The sequence below is a fragment of the Colobus angolensis genome, unplaced genomic scaffold, assembly GCF_000951035.1.
Source record: "Colobus angolensis palliatus isolate OR3802 unplaced genomic scaffold, Cang.pa_1.0 Scaffold57, whole genome shotgun sequence".
Taxonomy (NCBI): Eukaryota; Metazoa; Chordata; class Mammalia; order Primates; family Cercopithecidae; genus Colobus; species Colobus angolensis.
In genome coordinates this window covers 12773560-12800695 of record NW_012119265.1, presented here as the reverse complement: position 1 = coordinate 12800695, position 27136 = coordinate 12773560, and the positions used below count along the sequence as shown (strand labels likewise).

Below are 27136 nucleotides of genomic sequence, written 5' to 3'. Positions count from 1 at the left end.
GCCTCCCAAAGTGCTGGGATTACAGGCTTGAGCCACCGCGCCAGGCCTAGAATTTTCTAGCATGTGAAAACAGGGTTTGGTTCTTATGACATCTACTAAGGGACTTTACAAATTCAAAGTGAACCTTCTGTTTATAGGCCTATTTTGAAACAAAGTATCTTCATTTAATAAGGTTTGACTTTTTTTTTTTTTTTTTTTTTTTGAGACAGGGTCTGACTCCTGTTGCCCAGGCTAGAGTGCAGTGCAGTGGCGCCATCATGGCTCACTGCAGCCTTGACCTCCTGGGCTCAAGCGATCCTCCCACCTCAGCGCCCCATCCCACCCCATTGCCGCCCTCGCCGAGTCACTGGGACTACAGGTGCACACCACCATGCCTGGCTAATTCTTTTAGTATTTGTAGAGATGGGGTTTTATTATGCTCCCCGGGCTGGTCCTGAACTCCTGGGCTCCAGTGATCTGCCTGCCAAGGCCTCCTAAAGTGCTGAGCTTATAGGCGTAAGCCACTGTGCCCAGCCCTGCCACATTTTTTTTCAGTTGCTGAAAATCTTTTAAAAAGATGAAAACACATTATTTAGTACCTAAAGATAATATTTGTGCCAGACACAGTTCTCAGTGCCTCAGATATTCATATTTAATCCTTATTATAATAACTGCTATTGTCCTGATTTTCTGGTTGTGGAACTAGACACGGTCTAAGCAAACTCGCTCAAGGTCACATGGGGAGGTGATAGAGCTGAACGCAGGCAGTCCAAGTCCAGTGCTGACAGTGACCATGCACTTCAACCAGTTTAAAAATTTAAAGACAAATATTTTAAAGCTGCAGAATCTGTCAGGTGCAGCCTGACATGCATGGCTGCTGTGATTTAAATGGGGCCCCCTTGTAATACTCCTCACCTCCCACCACAACGTCCAGAACACCCCTACAGACACAGGAAGTTTGTAAACCTCTCACATAAAAGTTTAACTCCACCTTTCATATCTGTGTAAATTAAAGCCCATGGGGGCAAATTCACCTATTCGAGGTCATAAAACTACCCATGGCAAAGCTTGGACTGGCATGCAAGTCTTCTGCTTGCCCAGTGGGCCAGTACTGCTCCTGCCCCAGGACTTGCTTCTGTGAGAATCTGCTTTGTGAGCTGAGTCGCAGCAGAATGGAGGGGTGGTAAAGTTAGGGTTGTCTTCTGCTGTACCTTTAGATCCCATCTCCTCAGCTCAGGTGGGTCTGCATGAACCTTTACAGAACAGCAGCAACGACAGATGGAAAAATAAGATGCATTCTATTATTCCCATCGTCCCATCCCAGGTTCGTGAGCTAGTGGGTACTGTGATCTGTGACTGCTTTCCCCAAACACATGGAACATGTTCCTTGGAAGTGTACTCGTGTAAAGCTCACACCTTTTAGGCACTGATGCTTCCCTGTGGAGTGTGAGATACTATAGTACTATAGTGTGAAAACACGTGCCACTCTTCTTTTATAGCTCTCAAACTTGCTGGGATTTTGGCTCCAGTGGCGGCTCTTAAGATGCACATTGTCTGTGATGTGTGACTGTAGTGCCATTTCTGTTGCTTTGGGTCAAGGATTTTTTTTTTTTTTTAAATTCCAGGGATCCTATTCACTTGTAGGACCAGCCACTGGTAACTGGTGGTGGGTCTCCTCTATGGGAAGCACGTAAGGAGTGGCGATGCCAGCCGCGAACAGCTCCCGTTGACTGTACAATGGATGTTTTTGCCGTTGTTTCCTCTGTTGGGTGTCTCAATGCCTTAACTGTGGGTCCTATGCCTTTATCACTGTGTACCTCAGAGCCGGTTGGTTGGCTATCATTTGCCATTTTCTCAGACGAATGCTTTGTACCATTACACTAATTTGTTGATTTCATTTGCAGGCTTTACATTTGGGCCTTGTAGAAATGAATGTTTGCTGCTGTGCGAAAGCAGATTTTCGGACCTGCTTTCCCTTCCTCCAGGGAGTGTTTTCGTTACTGTGTCCCTTTAATGTCTGTGGCACTGTCGCAGAGAGTTTAACATGATATAAATAAAGTGTTTCATTATTTTGGCTTTAAAAATGTATTTGTTGGGGGTTGAGTGTGAGAACTTACAGTAATTAGGCTAAGTAGTGTCTACATTCTATTCTGAATTCTAGTATTTTGGGGTTAGAGAGTCCTTTGAGAATTTGATGAAAACCAGGGCTAGTTTTCCTGGGAAAGGGCATCTGAACACAAATGCTTGGGTACGATTTCAGAAGAGTGAAGAAGCTCTGCTTTAATGTATGGCTTCTTAAAAAGAACAATCTCATGTTTAGTCAGCTCATCTCACACCTGTGATTGATTTATGACCATAGGTCCCGTGTACACAAGTAAAATGGGGCCCACACAAGTCCTGGTATCTAGTGCATCAATTATTTGGATAGATTTTCTGTAATCATTCTATCTGAGTTTGATTAGAAGTATATCCTTTAGAGACGGGGTGAAAAGCAATTCATTCATTTGAAGTTATCTTAGTGCCAAGAGGCATGTGAAAATGTCCCTTGCATGTGGGCAATGAAAAATTTGCAGACAATATAAAACCCAGACTACTTCATAAAAGAGTTTTGGGAATACATGAGCTCTGAGTGAAAGAAGCTACAGTGGCCTCCCTGGAGATGGGGGGCAAACCAGCTTAAAGGCCTTCATCCTGAGGAAGAGACGAAAATTGATATGCACAGTATTAGGCTTTGAAATGCAGACCACTTCCTTTCACTGCAACTTTGACTTGTCCCACATCTCTACTTAAGGACAGAAAAGGCCTCTCAAACACTCACCTCATTTGGAATGGAAGACGGAGATGCTCTTTTGCCTGAAGTAATGGATGGATCTGTGACCTTCTAATCAACTCAGTGGCCTAAAGAAAAATCTTGGGTAACATTTTCACTTCAGTTTCCCTCTGGGATCATTGTAATCCATGAAAAAAAAAATTTTAAAGAGTTAAACTACTTTGAAGTTATGTGGTTAAAAACCACCTTCCTTTCTATATCAATCCAACAATTTGGTAACTTTAAACACTGAAGGTGAAGTGAAGACGGATTCTCTTCAGATGGTCTCCCTAACTGCCCAGGCCTTGCGGATGTCTCACCCATGAGGGGCACCAATGTGGAAAGCTGAGGCTTCAGCTACTGATGAGCTTCACTGCTTTCCCCTGAGGTTTGTGCTTTGCAGGGGACTGGGATTGTGTGGTCAGCTGTGTCTGCCAACAGATGCAGGTTAGGAACTAGGAACTGTGTTCAGTATCTTCCAATCAAGAAAGGGGAAATGCTGATGCCTATCCTCTTTGTTTAGGTAGAAAGTAAAATGTTACTGGACTTAAATGGGCAACAAGGGGCTTTGCCTGTTAATTTGTCATGGAGTGGGCTGAGAATCCAGGCACAGTGGCTCACATTTTGGGAGGCTGAGGTCAGGAGTTTGAAACCAGCCTGGCCGACATGGCAAAACCCCGTCTCTATTAAAAATACAGAAATTAGCCAGGCATGGTGGGGCGTGCTTGTAATCCCAGCTACTCAGGAGGCTGAGGCATGAGAATGGCTTGAGCCTGGGAGGTGAAGGTTGCAGTGAGCCGAGATTGGGCCATTGCACTCCAGCCTGGGTGACAGAGTGAGACTCTGTCAGAAAAAAAAAAAAAAAAAAGGAAACTGGGTATAAGATCCCTCCCTTCATGTCCACCTCTCATGCCATGCTGCCTTCGCCATTCCCTACAGCATCTGAAGGTCACACACTGAGAATTTACACATACACAAGGGTCCAGAGCTAACTTAATTCTGTAAAAGTTAAATAAGACTTACTAGTTTAGAATAAAAGGCCCTCCCCGATATTTTAAAAATAATTTTTGTTCTTTGGAAGATTAAGCATACCATTGTACTGAATTCTATAACAAAGCAGTTCAACAGAAGTCTGGCTAATTTTGTTTTTTAATGAGAAACATCTGAGTTGTACATATCACAAACCGCTTCAAGTTTCCGTACCAACCCCCACCCCCCAGCCCGAACCCCCGCCGTGGCCAAACGGTTAAAACCCAAAGCATCACTTTGGATGTGAAAAAGTCTTAGAAAATTTAACTTACAAAAACATCTCTATCAAGTCGGTAGTTTGGCATTTACTGTACATTAGTCAAAAGCTCCAGCTAAAATCTGATTTTTTAAAAAAATCGAAGTTTACATCATTCATACAGATTGGGCGTTGTTAAAAAATATGCACAAATAACCACATCCATGCAATATAATTAAAAATTTAAAGCAATATAAAAGAGCAGAGCTAGGTACTGAACAGAACATTTTGGTGTATAACTGGTAGCTCAAAATTGCCAGCTGATTGGAGTAAAACTGATTCTAAACATATTAAATGTGATTGTTTCCATCAGCTAAGGGTGCCTACGAGTTTCTGAACCATTTCTAGGGTGGAATGTGCTCACTTGCTTCTATAATATATGTGATGGACACCACTGCTCATTGACCGTACCTACATTATAATAATGCTGTTTTACAAATAAACCAGAATTCACAAAGTGCTTGGCTCTTCAGGAAACTCACATTTCCAGAGATCCCTAAACCAATCATCTAGTTTTGCCAAAATACCCGGGGCAACTGCCGCACAGGTTCCCTGCCCCTGGGGAGGAACACGATTTGAAAGCTGCCCTGGGCTCCAGAGAGCGTGCTGGGCAAACCCAGAAGAAGGTGTCTGCATAGGTCCCCGGACCTTGCCAACACTAAGTCACTCAGATTGGTCTGGGGCCACGTGCTGGGCACCCTTAGCTATCAGGCAGGTGGTGTGGCCTGTGGCCAGCTACGTCCTCTATGTGGGGGGTGGCCCGTTGGTGTACCTCAGCATGGGGTAAAAAGACCGGGCAAAGTTGTTTGCCTGAGTGCAGCTGTAGTCTTCTTCGGAGGAGGGCAGAAGGCAGGCCAGGAGCAGCAGCAGCAGGAGCAGCAGCTGCAGAGGCAGGGCTGCCCGGATCACCCTCGAGAGGAAGGAGCGCTGTGGCCGTGTGCTGCCAGGGACCCTGCCAACAGAGGAGATTGAGAGCCGATTGGGAGGCTCCACAGGCACGACCCACTCTAGTACCTGACCCCCTGCTTATGTAAGTAAGAAATCCAAGACCTGAGATTTAAATGGGGCCAACGGTTGGGGTTCCGTTTCAGAGGAGAAGACCAGCCCTTTCCAGACAAAACAAAACCAGATTTTTGCAAGGACCTTGATGGTGGCATTGGCAAGACTGAGGCAGTGGGAGTGTGGAGCAGGGGAAAGGACTGCTGTCACGGTAAAGCCCTGTTACCTGCTCTCTGTCTCCTCCTCGCCTTCTGTAGTTCTCGCTGCTCTGAACTGCTGTGTAAAGAAACTCCAGTTAGTAAGTTGAAGACGGTTTAGTCCTATCAATGATAAAACAAAAAAATCCTCCCTTAAATTATATACCATCTTTATGTTGTGTTACAGCCAAACTTTGGAGACTAGAGTAATACAATTGAGATTAAATGTCACCTGAGGTAGGAAATAATTCGGTTCATCTACTCAAGAGTTTCAGGGTCAAGTTTGTTGATCTGTTTTTAATGGCAAAATCAGGAAACCCCTTTAGCAACACTAAGAGCTCTCATTCACAACCTACGGTGATCCCAAAGAAGAGTGACTAGAAGGCAGACGTTAAGTTCTTAAAAAGAATACTTTAATTAAAAAAAAAAATTGGAGTAAGCCTCTCTATGGGTCAGCAGAGACCTGTGCTGTCCTGAAATGGCCAATGGGCTCTTGGAATCCGAAGTGTCCCTCATCTCAGTGACTTAAAAATAGCCAGTGAGGTTCTCACAGAAGGAAAGGGGCTGCTTACCTTTGCTCGGGGAGCTGGCACGGATGCCGTGGGAAGCTGGTCCCCCGAGTCTACCTCGTCGAAGCTGGGCAGGGGTGGGGCTGGGTTCTGAAATTAAGACCCCAAAGGTCGAGTACAGAAATGTGTTTCACGCAGATTCTTCGTGATACAGCTCACCCTCCCCCAGCTTAAATCAAACTTTTTTGTTTTGTTTTGGACAGTCTCACTGTGTCACCCAGGCTGGAGTGCACTGGCACAATCACAGGTCACTGCAGCCTCGACTTCCCAAACTCAATCCTTCCACCTCAGCCTCCTGAGTAGCTGGAATTATAGGCATGCACCACCGCACCTGGTTTTGTATTTTTTTTGCAGCGATGGGGTTTCACCATGTTGCCCAGGCTGGTCTCAAACTCCTGGACTTAAGTGATCCACCTGCCTTGGCCTCTCAAAGTGCTGGGATTATAGGCATGAGCCACTGTGCCCAGTCTGAAATCTTTCCTGAAGGGGCTCTTCTATTGCTCTCACTCCCAACAACAACAGACAAAAAGGAATGTAAACAAGGAAAAGCCAACCCATATTAAAAACCAACCCATAGCACAGAGCTGGGGAGACTGAGTTTAGCAGCAGCAGTTCGAGGTGATGGTGAGCTCATCACAGGTCAGTGATGAGATCATGTGGCCATCAAGAGAGTCTAGTCTAGGCTGCTTAGGAGAAAATAGACCTGCCTTAAGTCTGGTGAGGCCACAGTCTGGGCATTCCCTTTGTTTTGAGTTGGATCCCACTTAAAAGTAGGCCAGGTGCAGTGGCTCATGCCTGTAATGCCAGAACTTTGGATTGCTTGAGGTCAGGAGTTCAAGACCAGCCTGGGCGGCATGGCAAGAACCCTTCTCTACAAAAAATACAAAAATTAGTCAATTCCCTTTAAAAAAAAAAAAAGTTTAAAAAATTGTCACCCCCCACCCCCTTTTAAAAATGACAAAACAGATTCAAAGAGCTCATATAGCTCTTTAAGTCTGCACAGCTAGAAAAGGGCACGACATGAGGCCCCGCTTGGACCACCTGGCCCTTGCTCATGGCCTCTGTCTTAGAGCATGGCTGCAACACTGCTGTCCTGTCTGCATGTAATATGGTAATCTTTACATTTAAAAGGTACAAGGACACTCACCTGGGTTCCCTGCAAGGACATTAAATCTTGGGACACTTGCTCTCGTAACTGTTTGAGTTTCTTCTCAATAACATGCACCTTTTCTTCAGCTTCAATGTAGTCTTCTCCATGTCCCTTAATGAGAAGGCTGTTTGAAGTCTCCTGTAGCAAGTCCACTTGAGGCTGACGTTCTACCAGCTCCTTTTCCAGTTGCTGAAAACAGAAAAAGTGTGTGAAACAGTGACTTGTCCAAAGGGAAGCGAGTGTGGACACAGGAGGTTTTTCTCAGTACCAGAAAAGTTCCAGACTCAATGATGGGTAGTACTCAACTCCAGAACCTTCTGTTGCTCGTATCTGCCTGTGTCCTCCAGCCCAGCACTATTTAGTTAGCAAGTGGATTATACCCTGCCCCTATTTTTAATTTCTTTTCACTCTGAAGGCAATTGTGATGCTGGAGAAATTAGAGGAAAGAAGTGAGGCAAGTGGTGTGGCAAGACCATGTTCATCCACCACGGAAGGAAGTAAAGGGAAACTCTAAAGTCAGTCAAGCGAGAAACAGCAACATAACCATAGAGGTTCATACCAGGCAAACGGGCTTTAATTGTTAAAGGTGGTTATCTTGCTTGCAATATGGCCACTAGACATGTGGTTATTCATTTATTTATTTTTTTGAGATGAAGTCTCACTCTGTCACCAAGGCTGGAGTGCAGTGGCACGATCTGGGCTCGCTGCAACCTCTGCCTCCCGGGTTCAAGCGATTCTCATACCCCAGCCTCACAAGTAGCTGGGATTACGGGTGCCTGCCACCATGCCCAGCTATTTTTTTTTTGTATTTTTATTTTGTATTTTTAGTAGAGATAGGGTTTCACCATGCTGACCAGGCTGGTCTTGAACTCCTGACCTCAAGTGATCTGCCCGTCTCAGGCTCCCAAAGTGCTGGGAGCCACCGTGCCTGGCCTACATGTGGCTATTTAAATTAACTAAAATAAAAAATTCAGTTTCAGGCCGGGCGCGGTGGCTCAAGCCTGTAATCCCAGCACTTTGAGAGGCCGAGATGGGCAGATCATGAGGTCAGGAGATCGAGACCATCCTGGCTAACCCGGTGAAACCCCGTCTCTACTAAAAAATACAAAAAACTAGCCAGGTGAGGTGGCGGGCGCCTGTAGCCCCAGCTACTCGGGAGGCTGAGGCAGGAGAATGGCGTGAACCCGGGAAGGGGAGCTTGCAGTGAGCTGAGATCCGGCTACTGCACTCCAGCCTGGGCGACAGAGCAAGACCAAAAAAAAAAAAAAAAAAAAAAAAAATTCAGTTTCAGTCACAATAGCCACATTTCAGGTGCTTTAAAGCCACATGAGGTTACTAGACAGTGCAGATGCAGGTCATCTCTATCACTTCAGAAAGTTCTACTGGACGCCACTGCTCTAGAGACTGGGGCTTTGCAAACATTTTAGGAAAACTATATTTTTAAACAATGGCTAGCACTGTATAATATTTAAACCACATACAGATTTATGGATGAAAATGTCACCTTGAGCACCAGTGAGAATAGAGAAATCTCATCTTGGTGTGTTAGTGACAAATGCACGAGGACATGACTCTCCTCCAAGAAGAAAGATTTTTCCATAGTGGATACAGAAAACCCACCCAGCTCATCACAAGTATGGAGCAAATGAGCACCATATTTCTCCCCAATGAGCAGGATTCACAAGAGAAAAAGACTTCCACTCAAATGGCCTTAAGTTTCTCAGGATATCGAGAGCACCTATGTCCTCAGTTGTGTGGACTGTGGCTCTCCATTCCTGCAAGTCATTTGGCTTCAGAATGATAAAGGGCTGCTCGGTAAACATCAACTGGAGGAATACTAGGGCTGAACTCGTGCATTACAGGCAAACACCACTGGCACAGTTCCTGAAATACTAGGCGAGGCTACCTGAGTGTGTGGCCTCTCTGGGGATGACAAGAGGCTGGTGGCAGTACAGAGCTCCTGGGAGGAAACTTACCATTAGTTCCCGCTGACACTCCAGGAGAGCCTGGGGGTCGGCCTTCGGATCGGTGACATGAGCCTTCTGCCTCCGGTTCTCGGCACTCGCTAACCACAGCAGCAGATTTTGACTCAACTGGTGGAAGTCCTTAAAAAACAGCACACATCAGAGCGCTGCCATGTCTTAGAGTCCTGGAAGAGGGCATGCTAGGAACATGGCTTGCTGCTTCCAATCTATCACAGTCATTTGCTTTTCTGGCCTTTCCCAGTGAATACAAGGGCCAGCTTTAAACTAAATGCCAGGGCCCCAGAATGAGGCAGAGGAAAAGAAGGAAGGCGCTCGGCACAGTGCCAGGAGGTAGCAAATGAAAACGCCACTATGAAGGTGGGGCTTCAGGATGCCCGGCTGATTTTACAGATGAAGTCCACACGCATTCCTCAGCCAATCTGCTGGGGTCCAGTGGTGGAGGGAAACAATCCAACAGGACAGGCTGGGGTGTGCTCACGTTCCCTGAGACACGGCCAGAGCTAGGCAGTGGTGCAGAGCTCACACCCGCTGTGCATTTACTGTGTCAGGTGCTGGGCTAGGATTACACACACTGCCTCATTTACTCCTAAAAAAGAACCTTATGAGGTAGACACGGAATGATTCCCATTTTCAGATAAGAACACTGAGGTCTAGGAGGTTCAATGCTTTGCGCAAAGTCACATAGCTATTAAGCAGTAACTGCTCCTCTGCTTCAAGGCCAGGTCTCTTAATCACCCTGGCAAAAGGACAAGAGGAGTTGTGGGGTAGCACCTCTAACCCACAGGTCACTTGCAGGAACCCTGACTCCCGGAGTGGCTCTGGGCCTGGGCAACAGAGAAGAGACCTGGGACAGGGAGTGGGTCTCTGAGACGGCTGGTGAGCCTCTGTGGAAACAAATGGTAAAGTACATGTTTCCTGACACAAGCCACATTTGGCTGCACCGAAGCAGCCTGCCCATGATAAAAATATCTGCTGCTCCTACCACGTGGGCCTGGGCGCCTCTGGGAGTCTGGGTGCTGAGTCAGCGTACCTGGCACTGCATGAGTGACTGTCGTAAGCCCCCTCTCCAGCTGTCCACTGCGCCCTGTGCCGCTTCCCAGAGCAGGCTCAGCTGGTGGAGTCTACTTTGGAGCTCTGTGGATTCGGGGCTCTCGGTTTGCAGAAATTCCTTGCTGCTCACGTTGACAGAGACCACTAATGCCTTGTAGGTGTCAAAGGCTTTCAATATCTCCTATCACAGAGAGAAAAGATGAGGTTAGGAGCTCTGAAAGTAGGGAGGAGGGGCTCATTTTGAACCTCAGTAGGGTACAAATTTTCCACACACTCTTCCAAGCTGCAGCCACAGAAATGAGAGTGACCTCGCCTGTGACTGGCTGGGAAGTATCAGGGGAGGGAGCTGCCTTAAGGTCCGTGAACTTGGCCAACAGGGCCCCAAAGCAGAGGCCTGCTGGAGGGAGGAGACCCTGCTGACCTCTACAGGCCCTGCTCTGCAACTGGCTAATGCTTCTGGACCAGACTCAAGGTCTTCCAGATCAAGTATATGTGGTTATCCTGCATTTGCTCCTAGATATCCCAGAAATATTAATTCCTAATATATCAACACACATAGCAAAATAAAAGTACAAATATGAGGGTATCTGGATCCCCCAAAATCCCTGCCCTGGGTCTCAGGAGCTCAGGCTAATGCTCAGGGCACCCTTAAAGCGCAGGGCTCAAACTGTCCCTTTGTAGCTCCCTGGGCTAGTTCCAGTGGGGTCAGGACTTATGTAGGTGACATATCCTAACTGCATAAAAGGGTAATGAGATCAGGCCATGGGATTCATCAGTAGATGAGCTGGTCCTTTCCCAAGCCCTTTCAAGGAAGGTTCCACCACTAGTCCTTCCTTGTCAACTATGGAACTGAAATGGAAGAGAGTGACCTCTATATACACCATCTGCAAGCTGCGCCTATGCCACTAATACACGTGATCTGTTTGTCCAGCACAGCAATGCATTCACATGCACACTCTGAATCCCTCTTCCCCGCCACACCTCTAACTCACCTGCAGTCTCTTCACACTCAGTTCTATTTCCTGGATATCAGAGGGAGGCTTTGCCATCTTTAACATTTCCAGCTCTGCTTCAGTTTTTTTCAGCCAAGTGGTGATGGCGCTGATATCAGAGTTCAGCTGTTGCAAATTTTGTTTTATTTTGAGCTTATTGTGAAGCTCTTGTGCTTGAATCAGCGCCCATCTGTCAAAGGCACCTGGAATTAAAAAATCGCCAATTAAAAAAAGCAACAATGCAACGGATTTCTCTGTCTCCAGCTAATTAGGGGTCAGGGTGATTTAAAAAAAAAAATGTAGGGGATTCCCCTGACAGAAGGGTCAGGTTTTGGGAGTTCTCTCTTCTCCTGGAATGTGGAATAGCACATGATCTGAGGCCTGCACTCCCAGAGGCTGGGATGAAGTGGAGGTCTATGTGCTACAGTTTCAAGCTCCACAGTTCAGTTCATGCTGAATCTTTTCAGTTTTCTCCTTTGGTCCACAAATGACCAGGTCGACGCTGTCAGCTTTAGATTTAGTTGAGTAATTACTTTTATAATTACTGGGCTGGTCGAATGAAGAGACACTTGAGACACCACTGATCATCCTCCTCACGTCTGATCTTTACATGCAAGTGTAGAAAGTGAAAACTTGCACTTCCTCCGGAGGCTTATTTTACCAGTATTTAAAGAATAGTCTTCAAATTACACTGAACAGCCTAGGAATTTGTTCATGAATGCCAATCGCTGATTTAAAAATAACATTGGCTGTTGTAGGGTAAGTCCCCCAGTTTTGGCAAATCATATAGTTGGTTAATATCTAATGAATGTTCTGTTAAGCAAGGACTTAAATGCCATACTCTGGCTCTCTGGACAACTGCCAGGTATAGGCAGTACCTGACTGCTGCCCTGTGATACCGGCCAGTTTCCCGTCTTCCTGCTGTGGACTGCCGTTCAAGACTCGCGGGCCTTCTTTGCCACCATCCGTGCCTGGTGGTAATAGCAGCTTTCCCTAGAATGAGCCAGTTTTTAAGTTACCATCTATAGATATTAAGGATATCTGAAGAACAACTAGATTCATATTAACAGTGAAGAAATGAGACGGGCCCCTTTCCTTTGATGGTATCTTGCTAGGAATACAGTGGTGCTTTAGTGCCTAGGTAGCATTTATACGCTGGCAAAGCTAATGGCAGAAATAAAGCCTCAGCTAAGGCCCAGGGAGAGGGAAGCAGATGAGATGTCAGTGATGGGAAGAAAATGGGCTGTTTTAATTGGCATGCTTCCAATCACCCCTCAAATGAACCATGCGAAACAAATGAGAACAATGTGTTGAGCTTACCAGACTGTTACTGTGTTAGCACTTTTACATTTTCACAGTGTTTTACAGAATTTTAGTTATCCCTGTCACTCTGTAGAGGGGGTTGGCATCATTATCACTGAGAATCAGAAATGCACACAGTTTGAATCTGCCTCCCAGGGGTATTCGTTACCAAGTGTTTATCTTCCATTGCACATACTGACTTTTCTGTTATCACACAGCCGATTGGGCTGTTATCTAGAGCCTCTCCAAAAATAAATGTATCCCTTTTTAGAAAAGTCCTGCTTTCTTTGGATTGTTTCTGTATGGCCTATTTGTGCAGAATGAAAATAATAAAAAAACCTTCAGATTTGTGGTGATACATCTGGCTTCAGACACAACAAAAGGGTTGAGCTTTCGAAACCGGCCAGGTGAGGAACACAGGCGTAATCACAGGAAGGGATAGCCAAGCCACATGAGCCACGGATGTAAAGCAGAGGTCAGGGACTGTGGTCGTTCCCTCGTCTTATTATTGTTTTTAGAAATGACACCTGCTTGTTAAGCAAGAGGAAGTGTTTCTGAATTGGACACAAACAGCCCATTATCAACTGACTTGGATTTGACCATGCAAAGGCAGAGTCTTCTCCAATGATGTAACAATATTCTCTCCTTAATTTCTCTCGCTGCTGCCCTAGGCTGCCCTCCCAGGAGCTGTCTAGCCAGAGCATGCCAAGAACTCAAGTCAGCTGAGGCAAAAGTAACTAAGAAGAAACAGCCACTGCTATAAACAACAAACCAATTCAGGAGTAGTAATCATGACCATTACTTCTGAGGACCTTTTTTTACCTTTACACACAATAATCTTAACAATTAGGTGAAATAGCTTTAGCCTCCAGTGAGAAAGGCTTTCAGAGGCAAGGCAAAGTGCCTCAGGTACAATGGCAATGGATTGGCAGGGCTAGGAATCAAATCCGTGTCCACTGCAGCACACCATCAAATCTGAATATGAAGTTATGATTTTTTGGAATAGGATGTATGGTCAAAAGGTTAACATAACAAAGGCTTGAAGGCCGGATGCACTGGCCCATGCCTGTCATCCCAGCGCTTTGGGAGGCTGAGGCAGGTGGATCACTTGAGGTCACGAGTTCGAGACCAGCCTGGCCAACATGGTGAAATTCCATCTCTACTAAAAATACAAAAATTAGCCAGGCATGGTGGTGCACACCTGTAATCCCAGCTACTTGGGAGGCTGAGGCAGGAAAATCTCTTGAACCCAGAAGGCGGAGGTTACAGTGAGCCAAGATAGTGCCAGTGCACTCCAGTCTGGGTGACAGAATGAGACTCTGTCTCAACAAAAACAAAAACAAACAAACAAACAAAACAGACAACAAAAAGACAAAGCCTTGAGAGCTCAGGAGAGGTCAGGAAAGCCAGCACCTTGCTTGCTCACTATTTGCACAGACACCTGACTCGACAGTAATAATGACTGTTACAACACACCAACATACACGAAGATGGTTTTTGGCCAGAAAGCTCTCTCTAAATCTAATCGGTTTTGCCAGGGTTCTAACGAAGCTCGACAGAGATACGGACACCATCTGTATGGACACTGGTGACAGTGTGACACCAGCTGTCTAATGGACAGCTCGACAGAGATACGGTCACCATAAGAAAACCAACTCGAAATATGCCTGGGGAGTGAACACACGCAGTTTACACCAAAAGGTCTCTTGCAAATGTAACTATGACTCACACACGTAGCTGTACTCCCAGTGGAGCTAAGACTTACATAGGGTGGTTTATACGGGGTGCTGGACGCGGGGGGAACAGGTGGAACATTCCTGTCACCTTCCATTTGCTTGTAGTGATGCTTGGGACAGGAAGGGCTGTCGGGAACATGCCACGAGTGGCCATCCGAAATGGATTTACCTGAAACGAAAGACAGTAAGCGATAGTCCATTCTCTCCAACCGAACAGGTCACAGGTGACATGGCATCAGGTTACAGTATGAAAATGAGTTCTGCAGCTTTCCTTGCAAAGCATGCATGTTTGCAAAATGTCAGTATGTCCCAGAAGAGAATGAGATGAGAGTCATGCAACTCAGCAACATTGTGCCTTCACTAGATGGGTACACAATGGAGCACGACCAACATGATTTGCTGTGGGATGAGTGGCGTTTTGGAGCCAGGGTCTCGCGTGGTAGGGACATTGAGCAGCAAGGTCGGGTCTGGGAACCAAGAGGGCAGAAGGCCTCTCAGGAGTGAGGGGAAGAGTGAATGTCAGGATGGACTTGGGAACCAAAAGTCTCCTCAGGGCTCTCCACGACCCACCATGGCAGATGGGGATGGGGCTAAGGATGAAGATTAGAGCTGCAAATCAAGGAAAGGAAGGTTTTATTCCTCCTGTGGCAAATCATCAGCACCTTTACCCCCCAACCCCCAACCCACCCCTTTCCACCAGGGGATCCCAGTAAAGCAAGGAAACAGTTCCAAACCAAGCCACCATGAAGAAAGCTTGGCCCATGCCAAAGGACTTCAGTTAGATGGAGAAAAAAATAATCAAAAAAGGCACCACGAAAAATCCCCTCTCCACAGGCCTGAAGGGAGGAGAGGGCTGGCATCGAGACGGCTCTGGCTTGGATGATGGGGTTTTGTAAGGAGCACGCAGTTATGGGTGAGTATGGCAGTGTAAATACACCATGACACAAGGACCAAGGCGCATGGTGTCCACAGAAGGCAGAGGCAGACACGACACGGGAGCGAGGTTGAGGATGCAGTGTGCCCACAGGATGCTGCCATGTTGAGACATGCATGGGCGGGGGCCTACCAGAAGACGCTTTCAAAGTTTTTGTGGTCATTTTAAGATATGCCTCAGGATTTTCGGGGATTTCTACATCTGAAAAAGAACAATGTCATTTGCCTCACTGGAGGTGCCTGAAGATTAATGCCCAAGTATTAAGTCAACACACAGTAGAAACATTGTCAGCTGAGAGGAGAAAACTATCCTTTATTTTTTTCATTAAAAGGATTTTGAAAACCAGAAAGTTTCTTTTTTCTAGCCAACTCCTGACTGTCCAAAGCAGAACACTGGGTATAAAGGGAGAAGCTCAGCCTGCTGACACTGAGACACTCAACCGAAAGGGAGGGTGGGCACGGTGGCTCATGCCTGCAATCTCAGCACTTTGGGAGGCTCAGGTGGGAGGACTTATTGAGCCCAGGTGTTCAAGACCAGCTCTGGCAACATAGCAAGACCTTGTCTTTACAAAACATTTAAAAACTAGCTGGGTGTGGTGGCGTGTACCTATAGTCCCAGCTACTCAGGAGGCTGAGGTGGGAGGATTGCTTGAGCCCTGGAGGTTGAGACTGCAATGAGCCGTGGTCGCACCACTGTACCTTAGCCTGGGTGACAGTGTGAGACCCTGTCTCCAAAAATAAAATAAAATAAAATAAAAAATAAAAGCAATCACTGATGAGTCTCCCAGACAGCCAGAGCCATCACTGAGTAACCTTGGTGTCTGACTGTGAATTTCATTTTTTTCCCCTTTCATTCCACCTGTGATGAGAGTGGTCAATTCTCAGGTAGTTAGAGATGGGCAGGATAGAATACAGGAAACCACAGAAGTCAGGGTTGGCTACAAGCTGGACTCTTGGTCATCGAGAGCTGGCCGTGTTGTTAAGGGCTAAAAACACAGCCAAACAGGTCACTTTCCAGGGCGCTGGGAACCCAGCTGTTACCTGACAGTGCGCTGTAGTATGGACCCTCCTCGTCCTCTTCATGAGAGGAGGAGCCCCCCACGTCGCCTGTGTGGTCCCACTCCAAGGGGATGGAGTCCACGCTGACAGGGGTCTCGCAGCCAGACCGCTCGTGCCCCGGGGCCACCAGATGACACAGGGACTGAGGAGATGACGGTTCCTCGCTCTCTCCCCTTTTACGCCAAGAATCAGTCTGGATCTCTCTGGGGTCTTCCATGTCTGTTTCATTCTCAGAGGCCTCCTTTTCATCTTCCAAACCCTACACCAAAGTATCCAGTTGTTAGAATTAACTCATAGGCTTCTACAATTAGAAGAGCATGAGAAGTCTGCCTGTCCAGCAGTTTCCAAAAATAACTGCCAGTAGTATTTGTAAGGCAGTTTTAAAAAGATCAGGTTCCCAGGTCCTGTTTCTGGTTATTCCAGTTTAGACAATCTGGAGTGGGGCCTAGAATCCGTATTTTCCCAAACCTCCACCTCTTTTTTCTTAGGAAAAAAAAAAAGTTGAAGTTTGATAATCTAAGTTAAACAACTTTATCTAGGAGATAAGGAAATGGTGGCCAAAGTTTCATTGATGGTTACTGGCAGGTTCCTCCAAGAATCAGAGCATTTTTGAAAAGGACATTTGAATGTTCTGGGTAAGACTCAAACTTCAAGAACCGTATGCACCAGGTTTTCTTATCCGCCAACTTAATTGCTCAGTGTCTATATGCTATTCTGCTTGTGTCATAATGTCTCTTTCAGTCTAAGAAAAACAACTCTAAGTGGCTGCACTTAATAATGAGAAATTGTAGGGTAATTTTTGAGGCTATGTCTGATGAAATAACTACATATGAATGAGGTCAGTTGGAGACACAAAAAAAGAAAGGGTGGCCAGTTGTATTGGTCAATGGTTGTCATTCAAGCTTCAGACACACAAAGGCAGTAAACTTTTAACAGTGGCCTGAACTCCGCCCGAACTTCCCCAAAGGGCCTTTCGTCTGAGGAGACATCAGAGTTGCTTTTGAAACTGTTGTGTTTCCTCTTCCAAGGTGAGAACAAAGCATCAGAAAGGCACAAATACTAAAAGCTTCCGGTCACTAAGAAACAGGGAAGGGCAAACACATTCCCAAGTTACTAATGTCATAAAAGCCAGAAGAGGTCTTCAGGAATTCTAGGGGTAGTGACGTCGGCCAGACAAGCCCGGCCCTGAGGAATACTGAGAACCGCCTCGCAGAGCATGCGCCTCAGAAGTGCCATGTTTTCCACTGGGGAATGGGAATTTGTGAGTTACTGTGGCTCTATATTAATAAAAGTGGAGATTAAAATGTTTCAATATAGCCTTTTCCTTTCAACCAAAAAATAAACCATAATTAACCACTATAAGATAGGTCTCCCCACGCCAACTCTGAGGAGCAGCCCAGGTGCCGTTTCTAGGCGGCAGTGCCCGTACCGGAGTGCAGGAGGTGAGCCGCCGGTGGAACCGGGAGACCCTTCCGAACACCTCCTGGCAGTAGCGGTGGAGCTCCTCCAGCTCATCCTCAATCAGCACGGCATCCAGGGGCTCGCTCTTTTGAATCAGCTGCTCCCCAAACACAATGAGCTGATCAATCTTGTTGGTATTTAATGTAATTTCCTGTTGGAAGCCCTGTTGAGAGAAAAGAAAGAAAGGATTTCAAAGAAAGTTCCCCTGAGCTTCCAGTGCCTGTTTCTTCTAACGGGGCCATAGAAAAGCATCCAAATGTCAATATTTTGTTCCTTCACCTAGTACTCTAGCTTTAGTTTTTAACCAAGTGACAATGACACTGTAGGAATTTAAAATGATTGTCCATATTCCCCCTCCTTATGGGCACTGGCTTTTCCAATTAAAATAATTCTAAAAGTTTGACACAGGTGGACATTTACCATTATTGGGCGTGAGAGAAAGACCTTGCCATGGTAAAACTTGGTGGGAACAGAACATTTCCCATAATAAGCCACGAATGGGCATTTGCGTTTGCTGACACAATTATATTCACTGGTGCCATTATGCTAGGGAAGGCAAATTTCCATTTCTCAAACTCTTCCAAAATCTAGCCAAGGAGAGAATTACAGTGAGATTAGCCCGTCATGCAGATACCAGAAATAATGGGAGAGTGGACCTCTGTTCTTAGCCCCACTGGTGACACCAATACTCCTGGACCGTAAAGAACAATGTCCTTGCACGTGATAATCTGGTAGTACACAGGTGGGATGTAGCCTGGCTGCTTTAAGAATTCTGAAATTGGCTTTCAAGAGTATCGGGTGGAATTTGCACTTGGCCAGCTCTCCCCCACAAAGGTGTGTTCGTTTGAGAAGAAGTAGGGAAGCGGCCCTCACATTCAGCTGGCGCATCTTGTCATCAGCGTCGCTCTCTGAGAAGTGCTCCACGTTGGTCAGCTGCAGGTCCATCTCTGTGAGCCACACCAGAATGCTCTCCCTGGTGCCCTCGAATTCTTCCCTCTGGTTGGTGAAATGCTGCAGAAGCAAGGAGGAAATCAGGTTTGTACTGACCACAGAACTAGAGTTCAGACAGACAGCAAGGTCACCTTCGGCCACAAGAAAAGGGTACCCAGAATACTCAGGGAGAAATCTGCCTCTCGGATACCCAGAAAGCCCCAGAAGCACTGTGTTCAGAAGACTGGGGTCTGGTCCTGGTTCTATGATACCAAACAAGCCCCCTGAACTTCTCTGAGCCCCAGTGTCTACACTGGCAAGTCGGGGAGAGAGTGGGAATGTTGATTACGGTCTCCAGGGTCCTTAAGCGTTTGAAATTCTAAAATTATCTAGTCCAAATCAGTGATTTTCCTCTGTCCTTTGAAGAGCCCTCTGAGGGGCCAGGCCAGGCCTTCTGCCTGTTTCACGCATTAGCCTTTGGCAGCTTTTGCTTGACAAGGATTTAGTAGCTTCAAGATGGAAAAGCCCTGATCTCAGGATTGAGGCCAGCCTGGTGCCCCTTTCTGCCCTCACTGATAGAATTCTGAACGTGTTCTCCCAGAGAAAGAAGACCCAGAGCAGATTTACCATCTCCAATTAAGGATACCTCTCAGGTTATCACTTCACAGATAGGCAGCTCATGTTCAGATCGGTAGAGCTTCAGTGCCAGACGAAGGCAGATTAGCCACAGCCAGATCGGCAGGAGATAATTAATGCATGGTGGCTCACACCTGCAATCCTAGCACTTTGAGAGGCCAAGGTGGAAGATTACTTGAGCCCAGGAGTTTGAAACCAGCCTGGGCAACACAGTGAGACCCCCATTTCCACAAAAATTAAAATCAGCCAGGCATGGTGATGCATGCCGGTAATCCTAGTTACTCAGGAGACTGAGGCAGGAGGATCCCTTGAGCCTAGGAGTTTGAGGCTGCAGTGAGCTATGATCTCAGCACTGCACTCCAGCCTGGGAAACAGAGTGAGACCTTGTCAAGAAAGAAGAAAGAGGGCCAGGCGCGGTGGCTCACGCCTGTAATCCCAGCACTTTGGGAGGCCGAGGCGGGCGGATCACGAGGTCAGGAGATCCAGACCATCCTGGCCAACACGGTGAAACCCTGTCTCTACTAAAAATACAAAAATTAGCCGGGCGTGGTGGCGGATGCCTGTAGTCCCAGCTACTCGGGAGGCTGAGGCAGGAGAATGGCGTGAACCCAGGAGGCGGGGCTTGCAGTGAGCCGAGACTGTGCCACTGCACTCCAGCCTGGGCAACAGAGCGAGACTCCATCTCAAAAAAAAAAAAAAAAAAAAAAAGAAAAGAAAGAAGAAAGAGAAGAGAGAGAGAAAGAAAGAGGGGGAGACAGGAAGGGAGAGAGAGACAGAAAGAAATGCACAGGAGTTGTCTAGGTTACTAGAAAAGCCAATGTCTTCCTGAGAAGAGAGAGGAGAGAGAGAGAAAAGAAAGAAAAAAGAAAGGAAAAGAAAGAAGCCCAGATTTGTATCTTTCTAGAATGGGTTCAGCAATGCTCTGCCCTGAGAACACATGCAGAAATTAAAACTGTGTCCTGTAGTCCCTGCCTGTGACCGTCCTTTCAGTTTATACCTGGACTCACACAGGTCTACACAGCATGTCTTCTGAATGACATTAATCTAAGGTGAATATTTACCTTCAAAAACCAAACCTTTGTGGGGTCTGAAATTCAGAGAATAATCACAGTCCCCAACCCTCCAGTACAGACAGGGGCTCTTGCCTTCATGTGCCTTGTCCATCCTCCTCAGTGCGAGAGCTGGTGGGTCCCAAAAACACGGACAGATGGGCAAAGCAGGGTTCCTTCCAGGGACCCATGTGTTGCCTTTTCCAGACCCAGTGTAGCTGTGCCCTGGACTCTGTGTTAACATGCACACCATCACGGGTTATAGAAGTTGCAAAAAGAGCTGTGTGTTGGTAACACAAATCTCATCAACAGGCCCCGCCTAAGAAGCTCCACATGCAAATCCCCTTTTTAAAAAATGAATGTTGGCAGCTTTGGGCTTCGTGTTGGAGGAATGTTAAAACAGCTCAGGCCTGAAGTGAAACCTTCGATCTGCTGCTTTGTGTGTGACAAGCCTGCCATTGCACATTGTACGTTACGTCTCCCTGAAAATCTACACCCGAGCCAGGCGCGCGGGAGCTCACCCTGAGTCTCCGCAGGATGGCCGTGACCCGCCTCTGGAGGTTGTCCCAGCGCTGGTTGCCCTCGTGGACCATCTGCTTCAGCCGGCTGGCTGTGTCTGTGCGGTTCTCCCGGGCCAGCCGCCGGTACTGCTTGTTGATGAGCTCCAGCTGAGTGAGCCGCTCGTGAATCTGCCGCTGAAAGGCCTGCATCACACGGGAGGGGTCAGAGCCAAAGTGTGCAGAGTGCCATGACACCCTCCTTCCCTTCCACACCCCAAGCGACCTGCTGCCAGGGGTTCACCCCCAAACTGCAATGGCAGCAGAGGGCCTAATTCACCTGTCCTGATGCCAGCTACACAACAGGCTTTCAAGTTCATTGCATAGCAGCTGGCATACATCTGCAATGTCTTGCAAAGCTCTCTCAGCAGCTGGGGGCAGGCTGTGGACTGGGCAGCCCTCGCCAGAGGTGAGGAGAAGCTGGCCACTTAGAGGAAGTCATTTCAGCAGCTCCCAGGCTCGCTGCAGGCTTGGTTATGATCAGGAGACTGGGATGGAGAAGGCGTTTACCTCAAACCTCTTCAGTTCCTCTTTGGCACTCGTGTACAACACCTCTGAGGAATTTGGGCAGGCCGCCGTCCTCTCAGCTGACTTGAGCCAATCCTCAAAGCGGGAATAGTCGTCTAAAAACTTCTGCCACAGGCGCCATGTCTCCTCGATTCTGATGGGAGGAAAGCATCTTAACACAAGCCATCCCTTGCAAGCCCATGCTTTTGCCCTTCTTTTATCTCCTGACACCCGCACAGTTTAGTGGGGGAGACCCTGTTACCCCTTCTGGGAAATAACAGGGACGCCACTTCTGGTCTGTGCTCCTCCCGCCTGGGAGTGCCAAGCACCTCAGAGCTCCTGCTTCACAGAGGTTAAAAAACTAGGAGACAGGGCTGCCTCCACTACGACCTGGCTACGTCAACAGAAGCACAGTGGCCAGCTCACAGCCATACCCCGCACAGGAGAGCTGGAGAGAATTACTCCCATTACATTTTTCTTTAATAAATCCTTTGATAAGCATTGGGCCTTCTCTGCCAATACCTGGCACATTTCGAAGTGAAATGAACAGAACAGTTACGGTGAATGAGGTCAGAAGGGTGTACTGAGTGCGGCTGACCATGCTGAAGACATTTGGGGGAGCTTAGTTCTTACTTCATGCGCCGCTCCATGGACATGGCACAAATGTTCCTCCAGCGTCTGTCCAGGCTCCTGGTGGTCTGCTGGATTGAGTCGCACTCAGTCTCATTTGCACAGGCATCGGAGTCGTGCAGTAGAACGTCACAGATGTTAAACACAGACTCCACCCCTGCGCTGTGTTGTTCAATATCTCGCTGTAGATCCTGTGATTACAACAGAGTAAGAAACCTCTTGAGACATTGGTGACAGCAGGAGGGTCAGCATCAAAAGACCTCCGTTCCTCCCTCCCTTCTCCCAGCCCAGGGGATACTTCCCTGGGTGGATTTCCACTATGGGCTTGGCAGTACATATGGAATCCCTCTCATCTTTGTGTTACCCTTGGCTGTCAGCACCTGACACAAAGTTGAAACACTGGAAACATCTAGGACTTGCGTGCTGAACCACGCGAGGGGTGGCACAGTGGTGGACGTCGTCCTCTACGCACTGACAGGTGGCGCCATTACCGCTGAGAGCCCATTGCCCCACAGACTTTGGGTATGCATGGGATCTACTCCATACCACCCAACCCCAAAGGGCTCCAGTTTAGACTTGGTTTCAGGGAAGTCTTTAGAAACTGAGTCTTCAGTAGGAACTCTCCACCTTTTATGGGCTACTGAACTCTTCAAACACACACCAAATTGTGCATGCAGCAGTGTGCGTGCCCACAGGCTCCCCGTGAGCTCATTCAAGGGCTTCATGAGCCCACGGGGGGAATTCTGGCAGACAGACCTGGCCTCCCCAGCTGATAAAGCCCAGCCAAAGCTGCGGTGGCTTGGGGAGAGGCAGGGTTTCTGGAGTCTTGTCCTTTGATGGTGAAAGTGATGCAATCCCCAATGTGGGAAAAGGAACATTTGTGAAGAGAAAATGTAAGGCCATAGGAAAACCTCTTTACGAATACACATGGCATTTGTAGTCATCATCAGACAGTAATACTGCTGCACCCCATGGGTGGGCTGCAGGGAGGGAGAGAGATGAGGAACCTCTTTGTTTTGCCATTCTGGAAGAGTTAGGCATCCCTGATGTCCAAATTCTGTGACGAGTGACCGAGACCACATCATTAGTTTTAGTATCCAAATTACATTGTGAGACAGCAAAGACTAAGTTAAATTCCATTTTAATTATTTCATAATATACCAATTTCTGAAATCTACACTACTTTAAGCCACCATTAACTAGACTAAATCCAGTTCCCAGGACTCAACAAATTTCAGTTAATAAGAGGACTATATTATAAATGGTAGCTGTCACCATCTACAGAAAGGCAATATAAGCTTCATTCCAGGTCACTTTGATATTTAAATAATCTGAGATTATTACTATATTACTAGATGGGACCACTATTTTCTTACTTTTTTTTTTTTTGAGACAAGGGTCTCACTCTGTCATAGTGGTGCGATCTTGGCTCACAGCAACCTCTGCCTCCCAGGCTCAAGCGATCCTCCCACATCAGCCTCCCAAGTAGGTGGCCACCATACTCAGCAATTTTTTGTATTTTTGGTAGAGATGGGGTTTTGCCATGGTGTCCAGGCTGGCCTCCAACTTCTGAGCTCAAGCGATCCACCCTCCTCAGACTCCCAAAGTGCTGGGATCACAGGGGTGAGCCACCGTGCCCAGCCCCTATTCTTACTTTTCTTCATATAAATGTGCAGTTCCGATCGTTGTGTGTTTAGGTTGATATGAGGGAATAAAATGCCAACCCGCCAACCGAATTTTAAATCAGGCAATTCCTAACACTGATCCTGAGTACAAACGACCATCACCAGGTTATATTCAGAAGAGATGTGTTGTCTACTTGGCCACCCTGTGTGCACTGTGAAGAATGTGCAGGGTATTTCTTTAGAGCTCTGCAGTGTGGGTAGAAGGCCTGTTATGCTCGAATGGTGGGAATCTCCCTGGAGTCAATTTCAGGACTAACTTTAAAGTTATTATGTCTAAATAAAATTCCAGTTTTAAGAACTCTTACCGGTTCATGGCACTGTCGTGGGGCCCTTCTAAAATCAGAAGATACATATCCCATTTAAATATTAAAATAATAAATTAGGAACCCTAATACTGGTGTTAAATAAATAATACTCATCACTTATAACTGAAAAATGCCCATGACCTCATCTGGCTCCGGGTGGGTAAGGTCTAGTTGAAAAGCAGAGAGAGGTTCTAGTTTATGGACAATATGAATGCTCTGTATTTTAATAAACTCTGCAATTATCCTACATTATTTATTCAGCTTACATTGAATCAAACAGCTAAAGAAAACTGATTTAATATTTAGTGTAAATGGCCATAAGAAATGAGCTCTACAATAATTTATAAAAGACCATCAACATCTTGGTTTAAAAAAAAGCTCAAACATTTTCAAAACTTTCTCAAAACTTTTCAAAAAACATTTTCGAAATTTTTTTTTTTAAAACCATGTAAAACACCACACAATGGCCTACTAGTTACCTTGTACAATAAAAAATAAAGTGACAGACTACCTTTTAAAATGCAGACCATTTTAGTGCTAGACAAGAACATTTTGCAAACTGAAATAGTCCTACCACTAGTATCCACAGAGATGTAAGTCTGCACAATTAGGTCTTAGAAACTGTCCAAATCTAGAGAAAAAGTAGATTTAAGAAACAACATAAAACACTGAGAAAGACTTTTGCTGACAGTTCTAACAGGCTCCTGTTCACTTTGTTTTTCTGCCCTGGGCAGGTGACACAGAACACTGAGGTTGGGGAGGAACTTGGGGGTTGGGGGGGTACAGAGCAAGAGGAGATAGACTCGAAACTAGAGAAGAGAACGCAGCCAGAAGAATGAGAATAAAAAGGAGCCAAAAACAGAAGGTAAGGCGGGCTGAGGAGAAAAAAAACGGGCTGAAAAGACAGAAAATCATATAGGGTGAAACCCCAGTGCCAGCTCCTCAACGTCTCTGTGGGAGGGCTTGGGTAGCAAGTGGGACAGGGGGGTGTTGGGATGGTTCAGGGGGCGTGAGGTGAAGCTCAGCTGGCCCACGGCAGGGGCTATTCATTAGCCAATGGAAGGGTAACTAACAACTCCTCCAAGCCACCATCTGGCACACCCCACAGAGAAACAAGAAACCAACTAATGAAAAAACTAGAACAGGGATCTTAAAAAGTTTCAACGAAAGTAGTTCGTGATTTAAATGTCACAAAATTGCCACTACTTCCTGTGCATTTTAAAGATGATATACTCCATAGGAATAACCCCCATTACCTTATACCTAAAGGTGTTCTATGTAAGAAAGGCAAAACAGAAAGGACTCTTAGAGGGTCTGGCCCTCCCCGACCAGGTACATTACAGTGAGGATCCAGGCACATCATGGCTCTTAGCTACTTTGGGGGGCCGAGGGCTTTTGCATAAGGCAATGCTAGGTGATGCCATGTTTTTAGGTCTTATTTTTGGAAGCAATTAATTTATTATATTTAGTTTGAAAAGTAAACACAGGAAGGTGGTTTTCTAACCCAGACCAAAAATGGTCACTAGGTAAGGTTTTAAAAAGTGGCCCATACATAATTCTCTTGTGTGACACATTTGTTGCCAGTGTTTTGGATGGGGTACTTAAGGTCTGAGTTTAGTATAATATAAACACACTGTAACTTATTCTTTTTAACAAAAATACTAAAAGTATCCTGAGATCATCTGTGGTAGGCAGAATACTGACAACGACCCCCTCCAACACACACAAAGACACATCCAGATCCTAATCCTGGAGTCTGTCAATCTACCAGATTACACGGGGAATTGCAGTTGCTAATCAGCTGACCCTGAAATAGGGAGCTTATCCGGGATTAGCAGGGTGGGCCCACTGTAATATGAAGGGTCCTTAACAGCAGAAGAGGAGGCAGCTAGAGGGAGATGTGACTAGGAGGAAAGACACAGAGAGATGCAATGTTGATGGCGTTGAAGGCAGAAGAGGCACATATGAGCCAAGCAATGTGGGTGGCCTCTAAAAGCCAGAAAAAGCAAAAAAAATGGATTCTCCCCGGAGCTTCCAGAAAGGAGGGCAGCCCTGATGACATCCTGATCCTAGCCCAGGGAGGTCCATTTCAGATCTCTAACCTCTGATCCTAGCCCAGTGAGGTCCATTTCAGATCTCTAACCTCCAGAAATGTAATAAATTTCTGTTTTTAAGCTGCTAAATCTGTAATTGGTTACAACAGTAGTAGAAAACTAACACAGTATCTAACTTCTACACAATAACGATAGTCCTGAACAACAATTCCATTAATTTTTTTTTTAAAGTAACCAAGGGATAGAAATGTCACTAAGGTGATGCTGAATTCTGTAAAGAGAGAATTTTCAAATCAACCAGATCGAAATTATGTGCCATAGCAGGATGGGAAGAAATAAGGCTAAGAGAATAGCAGTGGCTCCAAATTGTATGCTTTTGGGAACAAATTCTCTGCAATTTAATTAATTTAATGTTCTGTCACACTTTGGATTTGAAAAAAATTAACACACTATCAACAGCCCCAGCAAAATCTAGCCAGCCAGTCTTTAAGAGGAAAGGTATTGACAGCTTCCATATAATCTACCTGAAAAAACTCACCACTCAGGGTAAACTGTCATTTGCAAGGCCTTGCCTTTTCACAGACTGTTCAAAGACATTCATCCTAGTGGATCACACTTTTAAGTAAAACTGATGTATTCAGTAGCTGTGACTCCAATGAGAGAGGCATTAAAATCTCTGTAATGTCCACTGAAATTCCATAATACTTATATCAATATTCTTTTCTGCACAAAGCAAAGACAGAGTCTAGATGACCTCAATGAAAAAGACATGCTTAAAGTTCCAAAGCTAAGTGGAAAAACCAATATTTTTAATTTGTAGCATTACTAAATCATACTAGCTTGAAAGCCAGAGAACAGGCATCATTTAAACAGTAATTGTAATAGCACTTAGAAAAGTCAAGAGCAGGGAGGGCCAGGCATGGCGGCTCCTGCCTGCAGTGCCATCTACTCAGAAGGCTGGCGTGGGAGGATCACTTGAGCCCAGAAGTTAAAGACCAGCCTGGGCAATACAGTGAGATGCCATCTCTTAAAAAATGTCAACAGTAGCACCAAATATTGAATCTGGTGAAAAAGGTTCACCCTCAATCCTGTCTCTAAGCACCTGTGGTACGTGGTGTGTGGTGGAGGCTTTACGTGAAGAAAACAGATTCGACTCTGAGAATCATACTGCTTCTACAGTCGAAACAGAATCTGCCCACAGGTCTGAGAAAAACAGAGGTGAACAAAAGCTAAAGAAAGATTAAGATAAACTTAGTTATTAAAAAAAAAAAAAAAAA

The 27136-nt window shown here is 46.2% G+C and overlaps 2 protein-coding genes across 5 annotated transcripts in view; one reads left to right on the top strand and one right to left on the bottom strand.

The window, feature by feature from the left end:
• The window catches only part of ESR2 (estrogen receptor 2 (ER beta)), a 73606-nt gene extending 70259 nt beyond the window's left edge, over positions 1–3347 (top strand). The window contains exon 9 of one of the 3 annotated variants that reach the window (XM_011961969.1): positions 2771–3347. In XM_011961969.1, coding sequence (XP_011817359.1) covers positions 2771–2864 — 94 coding nt within the window. In that variant the 3' untranslated portion in view covers positions 2865–3347. Of the gene's footprint in view, positions 1–2338 lie in introns of all 3 variants that reach the window. The other 2 variants (XM_011961970.1, XM_011961971.1) reach the window with 2 other exon arrangements.
• Positions 3348–3919: 572 nt separating this feature from the next.
• The window catches only part of SYNE2 (spectrin repeat containing, nuclear envelope 2), a 396555-nt gene continuing 373338 nt past the window's right edge, over positions 3920–27136 (bottom strand). The window contains exons 101-116 of one of the 2 annotated variants that reach the window (XM_011961973.1): positions 21819–22006; positions 21189–21339; positions 20643–20825; positions 18380–18517; positions 17475–17669; positions 16028–16304; positions 15120–15188; positions 14083–14222; positions 11894–12008; positions 11016–11218; positions 10004–10204; positions 8965–9093; positions 6986–7177; positions 5842–5928; positions 5299–5345; positions 3920–5025 (exon numbers count right to left, since the gene is read on the bottom strand). In XM_011961973.1, coding sequence (XP_011817363.1) covers positions 4818–5025; positions 5299–5345; positions 5842–5928; positions 6986–7177; positions 8965–9093; positions 10004–10204; positions 11016–11218; positions 11894–12008; positions 14083–14222; positions 15120–15188; positions 16028–16304; positions 17475–17669; positions 18380–18517; positions 20643–20825; positions 21189–21339; positions 21819–22006 — 2523 coding nt within the window. In that variant the 3' untranslated portion in view covers positions 3920–4817. Of the gene's footprint in view, positions 5026–5298; positions 5349–5841; positions 5929–6985; positions 7178–8964; positions 9094–10003; positions 10205–11015; positions 11219–11893; positions 12009–14082; positions 14223–15119; positions 15189–16027; positions 16305–17474; positions 17670–18379; positions 18518–20642; positions 20826–21188; positions 21340–21818; positions 22007–27136 lie in introns of both variants that reach the window. The other variant, XM_011961974.1, reaches the window with a different exon arrangement.